The 15,408-nt window shown below is 39.3% G+C and overlaps 1 protein-coding gene across 6 annotated transcripts in view; it reads left to right on the top strand.

The window, feature by feature from the left end:
- INPP5F (inositol polyphosphate-5-phosphatase F) overlaps positions 1-15,408 on the top strand; it is a 92,514-nt gene that overhangs the window by 11,738 nt on the left and 65,368 nt on the right. For all 6 annotated transcript variants that reach the window (XM_060126058.1, XM_060126053.1, XM_060126054.1 and 3 more), the window contains exon 2: positions 7,874-7,954. In XM_060126058.1, coding sequence (XP_059982041.1) covers positions 7,874-7,954 — 81 coding nt within the window. The remainder of the gene's footprint in view (positions 1-7,873; positions 7,955-15,408) is intronic.

The following is a 15,408-nucleotide window of genomic DNA, read 5'->3' on the forward strand; positions in this document are numbered from 1 at the left end:
AATGTTTCTCTTTTGAAATTGTGTGCCACATTGGAATATACCTTTTGAAGGAAGGATTAGAAAGCAATATGTTTGTTGGAGCAGATCAATTACATGGCTCTTCTTTGTGGAAGGAAGGGACAAGCCCACTGGCCGTTTCCCCTGCCATTCCAATGCCTTCTGCCTCCAGAGTAGGCATTAATAATGGTGACAGATTGTCCATTACTAAGCATAGTTGCTACATATGCCGAGACCAGTATGGTTCATACATGTCCTCTATACAAACACTCTGCTAATGCTTTTATTTATTTTTATCTCCTTAATGAAGAGTAACAGATTAAAAAATACACACACACACATATTTTGAAGTGTCTGTTGTGTGCCAGGAACTGTACCAGGCATAAAGTCGTAGCGGCTCAAAAAGACACACTCAGCCTCCATTCTTGCGCCCGTTATATATAGCCTATTTCAGGCCTTCCTCCACTGGCTTCTCGCTATATTGGTGTGAGAAGCTGTGGACACCTGCTAGAGATTTTAAGATAATTTAAAGTTTCCCAGAATTTTTAGTTAAGTCTTTCATTGTGAGAAATCACATGCTCATCGTTTATGATTTGGTTCAGTAACTATTGAACGAGTCCCTGTTGTGTGTCAGACACTGTGCTAGGCTGCAGGCATACAGTGGTAAACAAAATAGGCCTAGAATTAAATAAACCGATAGAAGAGTCGAGACTTAATAGTCTGTCTTTTAATTGGTAAGTTGAAACTTTACGTTTATTTATAATTATTAATATGAGTTATTTTCACCTTTTATTCATGTTTTCCATTTATTGTGCTTTTCTCAGTTTTTTTGTTCTGTCACCTTTTACTGTGTTCCGTAGGATGGTATGAATTTTATTTTTACTTTAAAATTTTTAAAATTTTCTGGATGGTATGAATTTTTATCAGATGTCTTTCTGTTGCTGATTAAAAGCTACCCATTCTGTTTTTTGTTCTTCTATGGTTTCTCAAAACTTAGGACCCTAGTACTTATTTTCATGTATATAACTAAAGTCTACTGATGTCTGTGTCTTTTTCCCAAGTATATTTTAACCTTCATTTAGACTCTACTGCTTCTAAATTTCCCCTCTCCAGTGTAGGGGACTTTAGGGGAGGGGAGGAAGCTGGCAGTTATGCTTGATTTGCCATTTGGACCTGAATTGGGTTGCTAGGACTGTTTCTGCGTGCCTAATTTTGAGCTGCATCAGAGCCCTGTATCTGTTTCACATTCTGAAGAAACAGAATTTTGGGGGCATATCTAAGCATTGAGATATTTTCATAAAACATTTATTATTCTCAGAAGGCTTTTAGGGATTATGGCCTTAAGATTTAATGTAAAAAACAATCAAAGTTGGGTTTTTCCTTTTTTATCCTTTCCTTTTTAAATAAAAAGCCGTATGTAGACCCTTGAAATAAAAATCTGTAGAGAGATTTAGTGAGTGCTAGGAACCTGGAATTTTAAATGCATATACATTTCCCAGCTTGAGGTAAAAGTTATTGAACATTTATGTGCCAGGCATTGTGCTGGGTACTTTCACATAATTCTTCCATTTAATCCTCATAAAAATCCTGTAAGTTAGATGGAATTCCCGCTTATGAAAGAGGGACCTGAAGGTGAAAGGGGTTCCAAGACTGCAGTAGAGCTGGGACTTTTCACTCAGGACATGGAACGCAGGCTGTGCCCATGTCACTCAGAATCTCTTGACTCTGTCCAGCCTTACAGTTGCAGATTTGGAACCAGGTCACCCTCGTGCACACTCCTGTCACCTGGATCTCTGGCTTTAGGCTTGCCTTCTCCCATCCATCCTCTGCATACTAGCCCCAGTGTTCAATCTCAAATGCAAATCTGCCCTCTCTGGAGGAAATGTCTCCTGAATTTACTGCCTGTGGGCCTCCTGAGTTGGTCCCTGTTTGGTTTTTCAGCCTCATTCTTACAGCTTCCTGCCTTTTACCTTAAGGGCTTACAGTACCAAACCGTTTAGAGTCCTCCTTGCATTCAGTAAATACTTGAGTGCCTGTTATGTGTTATACAGTCTGCTGCATGTGGGCCTGCCCAGGGCTTTTCTCATGATCTAGATGGAGGAGGTCTTGGCTCTGGACAAGGATAGTGGCCACGGGGATGGAGAGAAGTGAAACATTCATCAGATATGAGGAGGTAGAATCAACAGGACTGGTGAGGAAGAAAGCTGTTTTTTTTTTTGGCCTCATCATGCAGCTTGTGGGATCTCAGTTCCCCAACCAGGGACTGAACCCACGCCACAGCAGTGAAAATCCGGAATCCTAACCACTAGGTCACCAGGGAACTCCCAGGAAGAAAGCATTTTGAATGTCTCCCAGGTTCTGGCTTGTGTGGCTGGAATGATGGTGGTGAGCTGAAAGCCCCATACGAACTTAAAATGAGAGTATTATGTCTGAGTAGTTACACATGGTAGGGAAACTTATGGTGTTAGAGGTAGGATAGAGCCCTGGACTGAGAGTGGGATGTGGGGTTTTGATTTTAACAAGCTGTGTAGTTAATATTGGACACTTTACCTCTGCCAGCCATGATATCTTTATTTGAAATAGAGCAGATGACTTTAACTTTGTTAGTTCAAATACTGAACCCTTCTAATGTGATTCAGTGCAAATTATCTGACTCCAGCCTGCTTCTCCATTCTGTGTCGTTCGTTCATTTGTCTGTTCAGCATTTGGAGCCTGCTGTATATCATGCACTTGGGACATAAAGCTAAATGAGATCAGGTCTCCATGCATTTTCTGTTCTTGATGAGCTTCCTGTTCAGTCAGGGAGACAGGCAAGTCAGTAATTAGGTGCATTAAACCAAAATGAGATGCCACGATGTGTATACGAGCAGGGTTCAGGGGGATCACAAAAGAGAACCCGATCAGTTCTGCTGGGTGAGTGGAATGGGGAATGTGTCAGGGAACACCAGTGACCCTTGTTCTGAGTCTGGAATGAACAGCATGCCGAAGTGGGTGGGGAGCAGCATTCCAGGCCCAGCCTGTGCACACTTCTGGATGACTGTAGGAAGACAAGGATGCTGGGGTGGGGAGGCGGGAGGAGGGTAGACAGGAGGAGCCCACGCTGGGCCTTGAGAGCCTTTCCAAGGAATTTGGACTTTGTTTCTCAGGCTCTGGGGGGTCGGAAAAGACATATGACTGGATTAACAATGTTGTATGTATTTTTTTCATGCCTAATGTATTTCTTTTACAATATCAATGTTAGACAAACTAGACTTTAGGGCAAAGAGCATTATTTGAAATAAAGGCAGTTATTACATCCTGATAAATGGAGCAATTCACCAGGAAGATATAATAATCCTGAATCTGTATGTGCCTGACAACATAGTCTGAAAAAATATGAGGCAAAAATTAAGAAGGAAGAGTACACAAAGCATGAGATTTAAAAAAAAAGAACCCTGTCAAAGTATTAGGCTAAGCAGTCAACACATTAGCAAGTACATAGAGCAGTTGAATAAAATAATTAATAAAGTTGATAATGAGCCCTCACCCCAGAGTTGAATAGTGTATTCAAATGTTTGAAGTAAGAAATACTTTTAAAAGCATGACTTGAGCAGACATATATGTATATACCTATAACTTCAGAAGCAAGAGTTTTGTGAAGTGTTTCCCCTTACATGGTACAGTTTTTCTCTTTTCTGTTTCTTTGCTGTTAGTGCTGGTCTCGTTGTACAAAATTGATATAATGACCCACCAACGGATTGAATTGACACCCTTTTTCTTGAAAACACTAAGAAAATATACGTGCTTTTCAAGTACACACAGAACATTTGCAAACTGGCTTTCTGGATTCCCCTCCCCACACCAAGCGTCTGGTACTCCTCTTGTTCTGCCTCTTGTCCTTCCCCCGCTAAAGCAAAGATGACTTTGACTGAGTCAAGGCCATACGATACATTTTTTTTTTTTTTACTGAGTCAAGGCCATACGATACATCCATCTGCTTCTCATCTCCATTTCTATATTTAGCCTTTTCATCTTTTCTTCTAGACTTAGAAGAAAGTAATATCTTTCATTTCCTAGGTTAACTTTTACACCTGTACTTTTGATTTCATTTTGTTTTCTTTTCCTCCTTAAATAGCTCCTGGTTTTTATGCCTAGACATTTCTCCTTGACCACCCTATCATGAACTCAGTCTTAATGGCCTAACTAGTTCTCTCTCAAATAACCTCAAAGATTATTAGTGGCTATTATTTTTATTTCTTTCTTTCTTTATGTGTGCCGGGTCTTAGTTGCGGCACGCGGGATCTTTTTTTTTTTAGTTGCGGCACGCGGGATCTAGTTCCCTGACCAGGGGTCGAACCCGGCCCCCCTGCATTGGAAGCGCAGAGTCTCAACCACTGGACCACCAGGGAAGTCCCAGTGACTATTATTTTTAGTCGTTAGACTGCAAAACTTAGTCATCTTTATAGATTTCTAAGTGAAATTTTAATTTTCTTGAATGGCTGCTATAGTCACATGGTTCAAAATGCCAAAGGTGCAAAAGGGTATTACTGAGTTAGGAGGTTCTCGCCCACCTTTTCTCCTGCTGCTGTATAGCCTGCTTTTTCTTCCTTCCTCCTTCTTACTCAGCTATGTCCTCATCTTATCCCTCTCAAGAGAAGATAGACGTTTCACTGTCATTTCAAAATTCACCCTCTTCCTGTCCTTTGTGTAGCTTCCTTTGGGGTGTTTCATGTTAATCTCCTTTTGTACATTCTTCACCTACTGCCCACCCTGCTCCCCAAGCTACCATATCCTTTCAAGCCAAGGCTCTTGTGATAAATAACCTTCTAGCTCCTTTTCCTGCTCGCAGTCTCCACCCCCGTTCAGTGCTGTCACCTAATCCCTGGCTGCAGTCTTGTTTTACTTTTGTCATTGTCTGCCTGCCAAGGCCTCCAGGAAGTAAGGCTCATTAGTCTTTTATTCAGGTCTCTCCTTATTGGCCTCAGTTTACTTTTTCCAGTCTTATCAATAAAGATCTCCACCATACTAACGATACTCATTGGTCTTCTGATCTATACTGTTTGCTCCTTTATTTTTACATCTTAGCCTGATAACAGTGCCTGGTTCTTGGAAGGTACTTGATAAATGTTTCCCCAGTGAAGGGACAGTTTCCGAAACAAACCTTGTACTTTCTTTCCGCTGCATTATTTTTCTTTCTGATTTCCTTATGCTTGAAGTTCCACTTCCTCTATGTAACTGTCCATGACTGTTTTAGCTCTAACTTTTTCATCCTCCTCCATATTCCTAGAGCTCATCTGAAACCCAAAGGATAGAGTCTTAAAACTGTGGTTGTTCATCTGAAGTCAGGGTGGGGTTATGAGTAGCTGGAGCTGTTTCCTTAGCAGGGGCACCTGTGTTGGCAGATGTTGAGATTTGGCCTGCCTGACAGGGATTCTGGTTATTTGAAAAGAAATCAGGGTACTTTTAGTTTGTACACCAACATGAATTCCAGAGTTAGAGTTAGATTTTTATAAATTAACAAAGAGGTAAAATTAATAAATACGTAATTGATAATGGGTAAGGAACAACTTAGATAATATGATAAGCGAAAAAATAATGAAAAAACAGATTTGTATAAAAATTTAAAACTGAAAATATTTACAAACACGTCAAAGAGTTGATGTTCTTAATATAAAAAGAATTCGTAAATCAATAAGGAACATAAAGAAAAATTGTTAGAGGATATGAATAAGAAAATCATAGAAGAAGAAACATAAGCAGTCAGTTTTATAATTAAATGTTTAATCTTACCAGCAATGAAAAGAAAATAAACATCATTTAGGCAATGGATGCCATCAAATTAGCAAAATTTAAAAAGAAATTCTAAATGATGGCAAAGCATAAGAAGCATTTTCATATGCTTCTGGCAGAAATCTAACTTGGTGCATAACCTTTGCAGAAAGCACTTTGGTAATATTTGAAAGCTTTCATTTTTTTTTAAATGTTTTCACCTATTAATTTCATTCCTAGGAACTATTCTAAAGCTATTAATTAGGGAAATAAAGTATTTGCATAATGTTCATCATTGATCACAGTATTGTTTATAATAGAGAAAAATTGGAAATCACTTAAATGTCCAAGAGTGAGGAAGTGCTTCCTTAAGTGGAAAATTAGCCATGAAGTTATAATTTTGGAGAATATTTTAAAGATGTGAGAAAATACGAAATGGTATAAGAAAAATTAACATATAGTCTTGTGTTTGCAATATTGCAGTTGGATATGCACACAGACATGTGAAATGTAGCAAAATAATGTTATCTCTGGGTGGCGGGATGGAAGTGATAAAATATTTTTTCCAATTTTATACAGTATTTATAATAAGAATGCATGTTATTTAAAATGTAAATATTGTCTTACTGATTAGTTCCATATATAAATTCTGAGGGAGGCACTGTAGTTGGATGGTTAAGAGCACAGGCCATGAGTCATGCAGACCTGGCTTTGAATTGCAGCTCTGCCCTTGATCCGTTGTATGACATGGCCACTTTACTTTTCTAAGGCTCCATTTCCTCATCTGTGAATTGGGACTCCTAATACCTAACTCATAGAATTGTTAGGGTTAGAAATGATAATGTGTATAACAGCCTTTAAAAAAATTAATTCCCTATTTTACTTTAATTCTTGAAATAAAAACAGAAGGTAACTTCTTTTTGCCTCCCATTGACTGTATCATTAACAACAGAGATGTTCAAGATACAATAGTCAAAAACTCTTCTGTAATTACCCACATGTGTTACAGATTGATTATACATTTCATTAAAATAGAATTTAAATGGTAATAACTAAAATGTAATTTTAATTTTCTGCTAAGAGAAATGCTGTTTTCATTCTTGCTAATTTTTTCCTGCTATTGAACCACCACTAATGTAACCTTTATCTCCATGGATATAACAGCCTTTTGTAGCCTGGGTTCCACAACAGAATTATGCCCTAATGTCCTCAGGCATCCTTTGTATGTAATGAATTAGCTTCTCTTCTGTGTGTCTAGAATGGTACAAACTATGTACCATCCTTGGGAGAATTGAGAAAACAGTCATCCAAATCATTGTCTTGTTCTGTGGTTCAGATGAGGAACCCTGATTGGATGCCTGGCACATATTAGGCACTCAGTATAAATGGAAGCAATTCCTATTGTTTTTTCCATAGAAGTCACATAAAAGAGCACTTGCTTTCTGGGTTTCTTTGCTTGGTGTTAGCTTCTTTGGGAAAAGGTAAGTGCACATCTCTGTGGTGGTTTTTCAGGCCTTGTCTTTGGATCTGGGACTGGCCATGGCGACAGCACCTTGGATAACTCCTCTTGTTTGCCCTCTTGTAGTGTACCAGCCTCCTTCCTCCACTGCAGGGCGCCAGAGTACTGCCTCCCATCTGAGTAGAGTTTTAGAATTTCAGTTATCTCCCCATAACTGTCCGTATATTAGAAGGCTTATTCAGGTCGGAATTAATACCTGTCCACAAAGTGCTCGATAGTAATGTATTCAGTTCTGGGTGTTGAAAACTGCTCTTTTGGAAAGCTGATCATTTTTTAATATACTGCTAAAGATACCGGTTTTTTTTTAATCGTCTTGTGACATTCCTGTGACATTTCTTTTTAAAAATTTAAAAATTTTTATACAATTTAAAAAGTTACTTTCCATTTACAGTTATTAGAAAATATTGGCTATATTCACCGTGTTGTAAAATACATCCTTGAGTCTATCTTACACCCAACAGTTTGTACCTGCCACTCCCTCACCCTTATATTGCCCCTTCTCCCTTCCCTCTCCTCACTGGTAACCACTAGTTTGTTCTCTATAAAGATACTGTTTTAATACGTTTTCTGATGAATATGTTTTCATGATTGCTTCTTATTTTATTTTAGCTACTGATCTACTTCTTGCCTGGAATCCCATTTGTCTGGGGTTGGTAGAAGGTGTTATTGGCAAAATTCAGCTTCACTCAGGTATGTTTCTGTAAACTCCTTAAACTTGTCAGATTTAATGTGGCATTCTATGACATTTTCTTCTTTGAGGATAAATGTAGATTCTGTAATGGCTTTGATTCCTTTACCTTAATTTTGGGTCTGCCCAAAGTGGGTATATTTCCATATAAGTGAAACAAAAATACAAGCATACCTCATTTTATTGTCCTTTGCAGATATTGCGTTTTTTTACAAATTGAAGGTTTATGGCAACCTGGCATCAAACAAATATATTGGTGCCATTTTTCCAGCAGCATTTGCTCACTTCATGTCTCTGTGTCACATTTAGGTAATTCTTGCAATATTTCAAACTTTATATTTGTTATGGTGATCTGTGATAAGTGATCTTTGTTACTACTACAACTCACTGAAGGCTCAGATGATGGTTAACAGTTTTTAGCAAGAAAGTATTTTATTGTTTTTTGCTTGTTTGTTTGTTTTGGCTGTGCCATGCGGCATGTGGTACCTTAGTTCCCCCACCAGGGATCAAACCTGCGCCCCCGGCAGTGGAAGCATAGAGTCTTAACCACTGGACTGCCAGGGAAGTCCCAATAAAGTTTTTTTTTTAATTGAAATATAGTTGATTTACAGTGTTGTGTTACTTTCTGGTGTACAGCAAAGTGATTCAGTTATACATGTATGTATTTATTCTTTTTCATATTCTTTTCCATTGTGGTTTATTACAGGATATTGAATATAGTTCTCTGTGCTATACAGTAGGACCTTGTTGATTATCTATTTTATATATAGTAGTTTGTATCTGCTAATCCCAAACTCCTAATTTATCCCTCCCCTCCCCCTTTCCCTTTGGTAACCATAAGTTTGTTTTCTATGTCTGTGAGTCTTTTTCTGTTTCATAAATAAGTTGGTTTTTTTTTTCCGGCCACGCCACGCAACTTGCAGGATCTTAGTTCTCTGACCAGGGATTGAACCTGGGCCCTGGCAGTGAAAGCGCCGAGTCCTAACCACGGGACCACCAGGGAATTCCCTTGTGTCATATTTTAGATTCCACATATAAATGATATCATATGGTATTTGTCTTTCTCTTTCTGACTTACTTCACTTAGTATGATAATCTCTAGGTCCGTCCATGTTGCTGCAAATGGCATTATTTCATTCTTTTTTACGGCTGAGTAATATTCCATTGTATTGATTTTTTTTTTTTAAAAATATATAATCATATATGTATATACATATCACATCTTCATTATCCATTCATCTGTTCATGGACATTTAGGTTGTTTCCATGTCTTGGTTATTGTAAATAGTGCTGCTATGAACATTGGGGTGCATGTATCTTTTTGAATTATAGTTTTCTCCAAATATATGCCCAGGAGTGGGATTTCTGGATCATGTGGCAACTCTAGTTTTTTAGGGAACCTCCATACTGTTTTCCATAGTGACTGCACCAATTTACATTCCCACCAACAGCATAGGACGGTTCCCTTTTTTCCACACCCTCTCCAACGTTTGCTATTTGTAGACTTTTTAATGATGGCCATTCTGACCAGTGTGAGGTGGTACCTCATTGTAGTTTTGATTTGCATTTCTCTAGTAATTAGCGATGATGAGCATCTTTTCATGTATCTGTTGGCCGTCTGTTTGTCTTCTTTGGAGAAATGTCTACTTAGGTCTTTTGCCCATTTTTTGATTGGGTTGTTTGTTCTTTTGTCATTGAGTTGTATGAGCTGTTTGTATATTTTGGAAATTAAGCGCTTGTCAGTCACATGGTTTGCAAAGATTTTCTCCTAGTCTGTAGATTGTCTGTTTGTTTGTTTATGGTTTCCTTTGCTGTGCAAAAGCTTATAGGTTTGGATTAGGTCCCATTTGTTTCTTTTTGCTTTTATTTCTATTGCCTTGGGAGACTGACCTAAGAAAACATTGGTACTATTTATTTCAGAATGCTTTGCCTGTGTTCTCTTCTAGGAGTTTTATGGTGTTATGTCTTATATTTAAGTCTTTAAGCCATTTTGAGTTTATTTTTGTGCATGGTGTGAGGGAGTGTTCTAACTTCATTGATTTATGTGGGCTGTTCAGCTTTCCCAACACCACTTGCTGAAGAGACTGTCTTTTCTCCGCTGTATATTCAGCAAGAAAGTTGTTTTTTTTTTTTTTTTTTTTTTTTTTTTTTTTGCGGTACGCGGGCCTCTCACTGTTGTGGCCTCTCCAATTGCGGAGCACAGGCTCCGAACGCGCAGGCTCAGCGGCCATGGCTCACGGGCCCAGCCACTCGGCGTCATGTGGGATCTTCCCGGACCGGGGCACGAACCTGTGTCCCCAGCATCAGCAGGCGGACTCTCAACCACTGCGCCATCAGGGAAGCCCAGAAAGTATTTTTAATTAAGGTATGTACATTTTTTAGACATAATGCCAGTCCACTTAATAGACTACAGTTTAGTGTAAACAACTGTACACTGGGAGACCCAAAAATGTTGTGTGACTCATTTTATTTGCTTTATTGCAGTGGTCTGGAACTGAATCCACAGTATCTCCAAGGGATGCCCAAAAAGCTTTAGAGAAAGGGGGGCATAATAGTAAAATCCTTTCTTCCTCTTAAAAAAAACCCCACAAGCTATTAAATGCCTGTTTTTAGGAATTGTGTCAGGAACTGTGCTAGTCGGTGGAATACAATAATGAGCAATAACTGACCTGTTCCCACCATGAGCGGAGCTTATGGTTTAAGAGGGAAGTTAGACATTAGTGAGTAATCCTTGAAATAAATGTATAATTATTTGTGAATTGTGTTAGGTGCTCTGACAGAAAGATACACCAACCACACTGATTTTGAGGGAGAGGACAGTAAGAACAAGGCTGGAGAGGTAGGCAGGTGTCAGACCGGGACTGGTTGGCTTTGGGTTAGCTGTCCATTCCTAATATAGTCAACTCTGGCCAGGAAGGAGTATGGGTCTGTTAGTACACAGTGCAGTCCTTTCCGGGAGCTGTATCCAGGGCGGGCAAATTCATGGAAGCTCTAGATCATTCACTAAGCCCTCCATTTGAAGGACAGGCACCTGTGCTGAGTTCAGAGGGAATTTTGTTTGTAAGAAGGTAGGTGTTACGTAGGCAGGTCCCAAAAAGTCATGAAGAGGACTGAATGAAATATTTTAAGCACTAAATTTAAATATCTGTTTTTCCTTTGGTAGCAATTTTAATGTGAGTTAAGAGCTATAGGAAGCTTTGCTGTTATTGCTGTGTTATTGGGAGTGTAGCTACCTCTGTAGTGTGATTTTAAAAATGCTTTAAAAATAAAATTACTGAGCGTTTGGAAGCTAGGTAATTTCTGTATGATATAAAGCACAAATTGCCGGAGACAGTCTAATATTCTTTTGCTAATTCTTGTGGTTATTTTCTGAAATGTGTCATCTATTTTATAGACACGAAAAGCTATTTATCACGGATATGCAGTATAGCTTGCTGAAAAACAAACACGCATTTATCTACCACCTAGATTAAGGAATGAAACATGACGAATGTCTTTGGAGCCCTCACTGCCTTTCTCCAAGTATATCCTCTCCTGCCTTCTTCCCTTCAAGAGAGTCTGTGATTTTGAATATTGTACTTATTCGTCCCTTGATTTTCATTATTGCTGTTGTTACACATATATCCCTCGACAATATGTTGCTGAGCCTTGTGTTTGGGGAATTTTATATAAATGATATTAAGCTGTTTGTGTTCTTCCACTTCTCCTCTCCACTCCCACAACTTGATGCTTTGTGATTTATCCACGTTGATATAGGAAACTTTAGTTCCTTATTTTCACTATTGCATAAATATATCATAATTTGTCCTTTTTTCTGTCATTGGGTAATTTTTGTCATTGTTGTTTTTTTTTTGCCATTAGAAATAATACCACTGCGAGCATTATTGTACGTTCTGTCTTTGGTAGTTTTAAAATTCTTTCAATACAAAGGAGAAAAGCATTAGACATTGTGTAACATGCTAAGTATTTTAGTCACACTCTCCTACCTGTCCACATTTACATACGTATATCTTTAATTCATTTATATGCTGACAGGATAATTTCACAGTTGAATGTTCTGAGCTAAAATTCATTTTCTATTGTTTAAGTGAAGCTTATGAAACTTTGGAGTTATTTTTCTCCAATTTCAGTTATATCTTGAAACAGTGAACAAATCACTGACATGAGTCAAGAGACCTGAATTCAGGCTGTATTTATTAGCTTTCAGATATAGGAGAAGTTACATAACATCTGTTTCATCTGTTGCTGTGTAACAAGCTGTCCCAAAAGTTAACGCCTTAAAACAACAACGTATAATAGCTCACGATTCTATGGGTCAGCCACGCGGCTCTTCTGCCCTTTTCTTCTGTTGGCTGGGGTCATCCATGTGGCAACATTCAGCTGGGGGTTTGCCTGGGGGCATCTCAGTTTTCCTTCATGTGGCATCTCTGTCCACGTGTCTCATCTCACAAGGCCTCTCCTTGGGGCCTGTCTCTCCTGGATACCTTAGCATCCTTTCAGGGTGCTAAGACGACAAGTTCCAATGTATGAGGGCTTATCAAGCCTCTGCTTGTGTCACTGAGCTTGCTAATATCCCATTGGTCTAAGGAGGTCACACATCCAAACGTAGAACTAACGTGGGAAGGGGCTTAACAAGGGTTTCCATCCCAGGAGGCTGGTTCATTGGGGGCCACAACGCCCCAGAGCCTCTACTTTATAAACTGTAAAACAAGAGTAAAACTAACTGCCCACTTTTTTTCCTTAGGGTATTGTGCATCTCAAATAAGATAATATACCTAAAGGTGCTTAGTAAATTATCACTATTTCATCAATTCTTTGGTTGCAAATACAAACCTATCAGTTTATGCAAACAAATTTTTATTAGGAATTCAAGGGAACAAAACCAAGAAATGGATTTGTTCAGGATCTGAGATTACTTTTGCGGCAGGTGGTATCTGACCACCACTTCCCCCCGTACAGCTCCTACAGTCTTCTCTTCTTTTGGCTGTCTCTGTTTCTGTGTTACATGGGACAGAATTTATGCATTTATGTGGTACTCAAACCAACCTCAGCCCTCAAGCCAACCAACGTCTGATGTTCCCTACAACCCCTGGAGACTGACTAGCCATCTAGTTCAGACCCCTACGGAAGAGACTTTTTGGCTTACCTTGAGCCAGGGACCGTCCCTGGTCACAAAGTTCAAACATGCCCACTGCTCTAAGCGGGACAGGCAAGCAAAGCAGGAGGGTTTGTCCTTGGCAGACAACCCAAAGTCATTTCCTACAAGCAATGTACAAATATGTTACTGGCTGATGAGTTTGATGTAATCGAAGTATGGTCATTAGGAGGTAGCGGAGGTGTGGGCAGTTCCTGTGGTCAGCCCGTTTACATGCACTTTCTCTCCTTGCACCACGTGCCTTTCTTTGGACCAAAAACAAGAAGTTGGTAGGCAGTGTAGATATCTGTTATATAGGATATTTTGGAAGAGGGAAAGGTGGGGAATAGAGTGAACTAGAGAAAAAAATACTAAAAAGAAGTAAAGAAGGGCAGGGAAGGTGTCTCAGTTTTTCACTCTCCTAACCTGTCCCTTTTTTTTTTTCTTTTTTCTTCCTCCTGCCCCATCACTTCTAAGGTTTGGCTGTTAAGAAAGGGTGTGGGGAGGAAGCAAAGGAAAGTTTTTTCTGGGCCCCCTGCTGTTCTTCCCCTCACCCACAAGAGAACTGCAGCCGCACCCTGTGTATCACTCCACCCCCAGCTCCCACCCCCTGAGCATCCATCTTACTCTTGTCACCTTCTCTTTCTTCATCCTCTGTCCTGGGCATGCCTCGTCTCCTCCCCTCCCTGTGTCCCTTTAAGGCTCTTGCTCTGATCACACTACCACCTTGGCCGACGGGCAGTGTGTTCCTGGTATGTGTTATAACGGAGATAATCACTCCATGTGCATTTTCCTACGGGGGCATCTTACCTTCTGGGGGTAGAAGATTAGGGGAATAAAATGTCTGTACTTAAACTTTTTCTCACTGCTGTTTCCCTCCTACTTAGTCTCTACATATTAATGCACGAATTTTCTTGCCTAGTGAGATGGGAACATAAGTTTACTTGAATAGTTGTCATTGACAGTCTAAAAACGGCGTGGGTGAGCCATGACTGTCATCAAGCTCATGGGATGTAAGCAGTCGTGACTTAGGAACCGTTAGTAGTTGGCTAGGGCTGCTGCAGCAAAGTTCCACAGACTGGGGGGCTTAAATAGAAAGTTATTTTCTTGCAGTTCTGGAGGCTTGAAGTCTAAGATCAAGGTTTCATCAGGGTTGATTTCTTCTGAGATCTCTTTCGTTGGCTTGTAGATGGCTGTCTTCTCCTTGTGTCTTCACATCATCTTCACATTGTCTTCTCTCTGTGTGGTGTCTGTCTTCAAATTTCCTCTTATAAGGACACCAGTCATATTGGATTAGAGCCCTCCCTAATGACCTCATTTAACTTACTTACACCTTTAAAGATCCCACTTTTTAGAATAGGGTCACATTCTGAGGCACTGGGGGTTAGGATTCAAACATACGAATTTTAAGGGAACATAATTCAGCCCTTAACAGGAACCTAACATCCACTGGAAAACTCACTGCAAAAGCATGTCAAAGAGAATTCCCCCCATTGCTTCTGACCCTTTGTTTTACAGTGGAATAGGCCATTCCCCAAATGTCACTGAGTAGGCACTGGCCCCAGCAGTGGACTAACCGTAAGATCACACAGTTGCCTTGGATCAGGTTACTTCATCCAAGCCTCAGTTGCCAACTATAAAACAAAGATGATGACACCTCCTAGATATGTTTATTGTAAGATTTAATAAAACTTACATGAAGTGCTTAGCATAGCTCCTGTTAATAGTAGGCATTCAATAGATGCTGGCTATTACTAGTTTTTCCTTAGTTTTAAAGGTAACTTAGAGGTGTCACGTATATCACTAGAGAACCACTTAAGTTCTAGCTATACAATTTTGAACAAATTTTAAACTTAGACTTTTTTTTCCAATAATATTAATGTTTACTGAAACTAATGATACTAACATGTCACTAAAAGGTGACATGGTGGGGATTATAAAAAGTAATGTTTTTAGAAGTGAAATATTAGTAGCATTAGTGAAGGTTATATTTTATAATCCATCTGCCCCTTTAGAAAAATGTGCATTGGAAGAATTTAAAAGTATTATTTGGTTGTGGTATCCTTTGCTGATAATTGCCCTTCCTTTTAGCAAGCTCTGTCCCCAAAATTGTTCTATTAACCCTGGTGCCTAGAAAACAACAATTTAGAACCATTAGCCTTTCTTCAGTTTGGAAGATGTCTTCCTCAGACATATGCAGGCAGGTGGACTTTCAGCCAGGGTCTAATGCAGCCTATTTTTGACAACCTGAAGGTGTCTGGCTTTGGTTTGATCACTTGGAATTTATTAAGATGAGGAACAGAAAGTAGAAGGGACATGTAA

This window comes from Lagenorhynchus albirostris, chromosome 16 (assembly GCF_949774975.1).
Source record: "Lagenorhynchus albirostris chromosome 16, mLagAlb1.1, whole genome shotgun sequence".
Lineage (NCBI taxonomy): Eukaryota > Metazoa > Chordata > Mammalia > Artiodactyla > Delphinidae > Lagenorhynchus > Lagenorhynchus albirostris.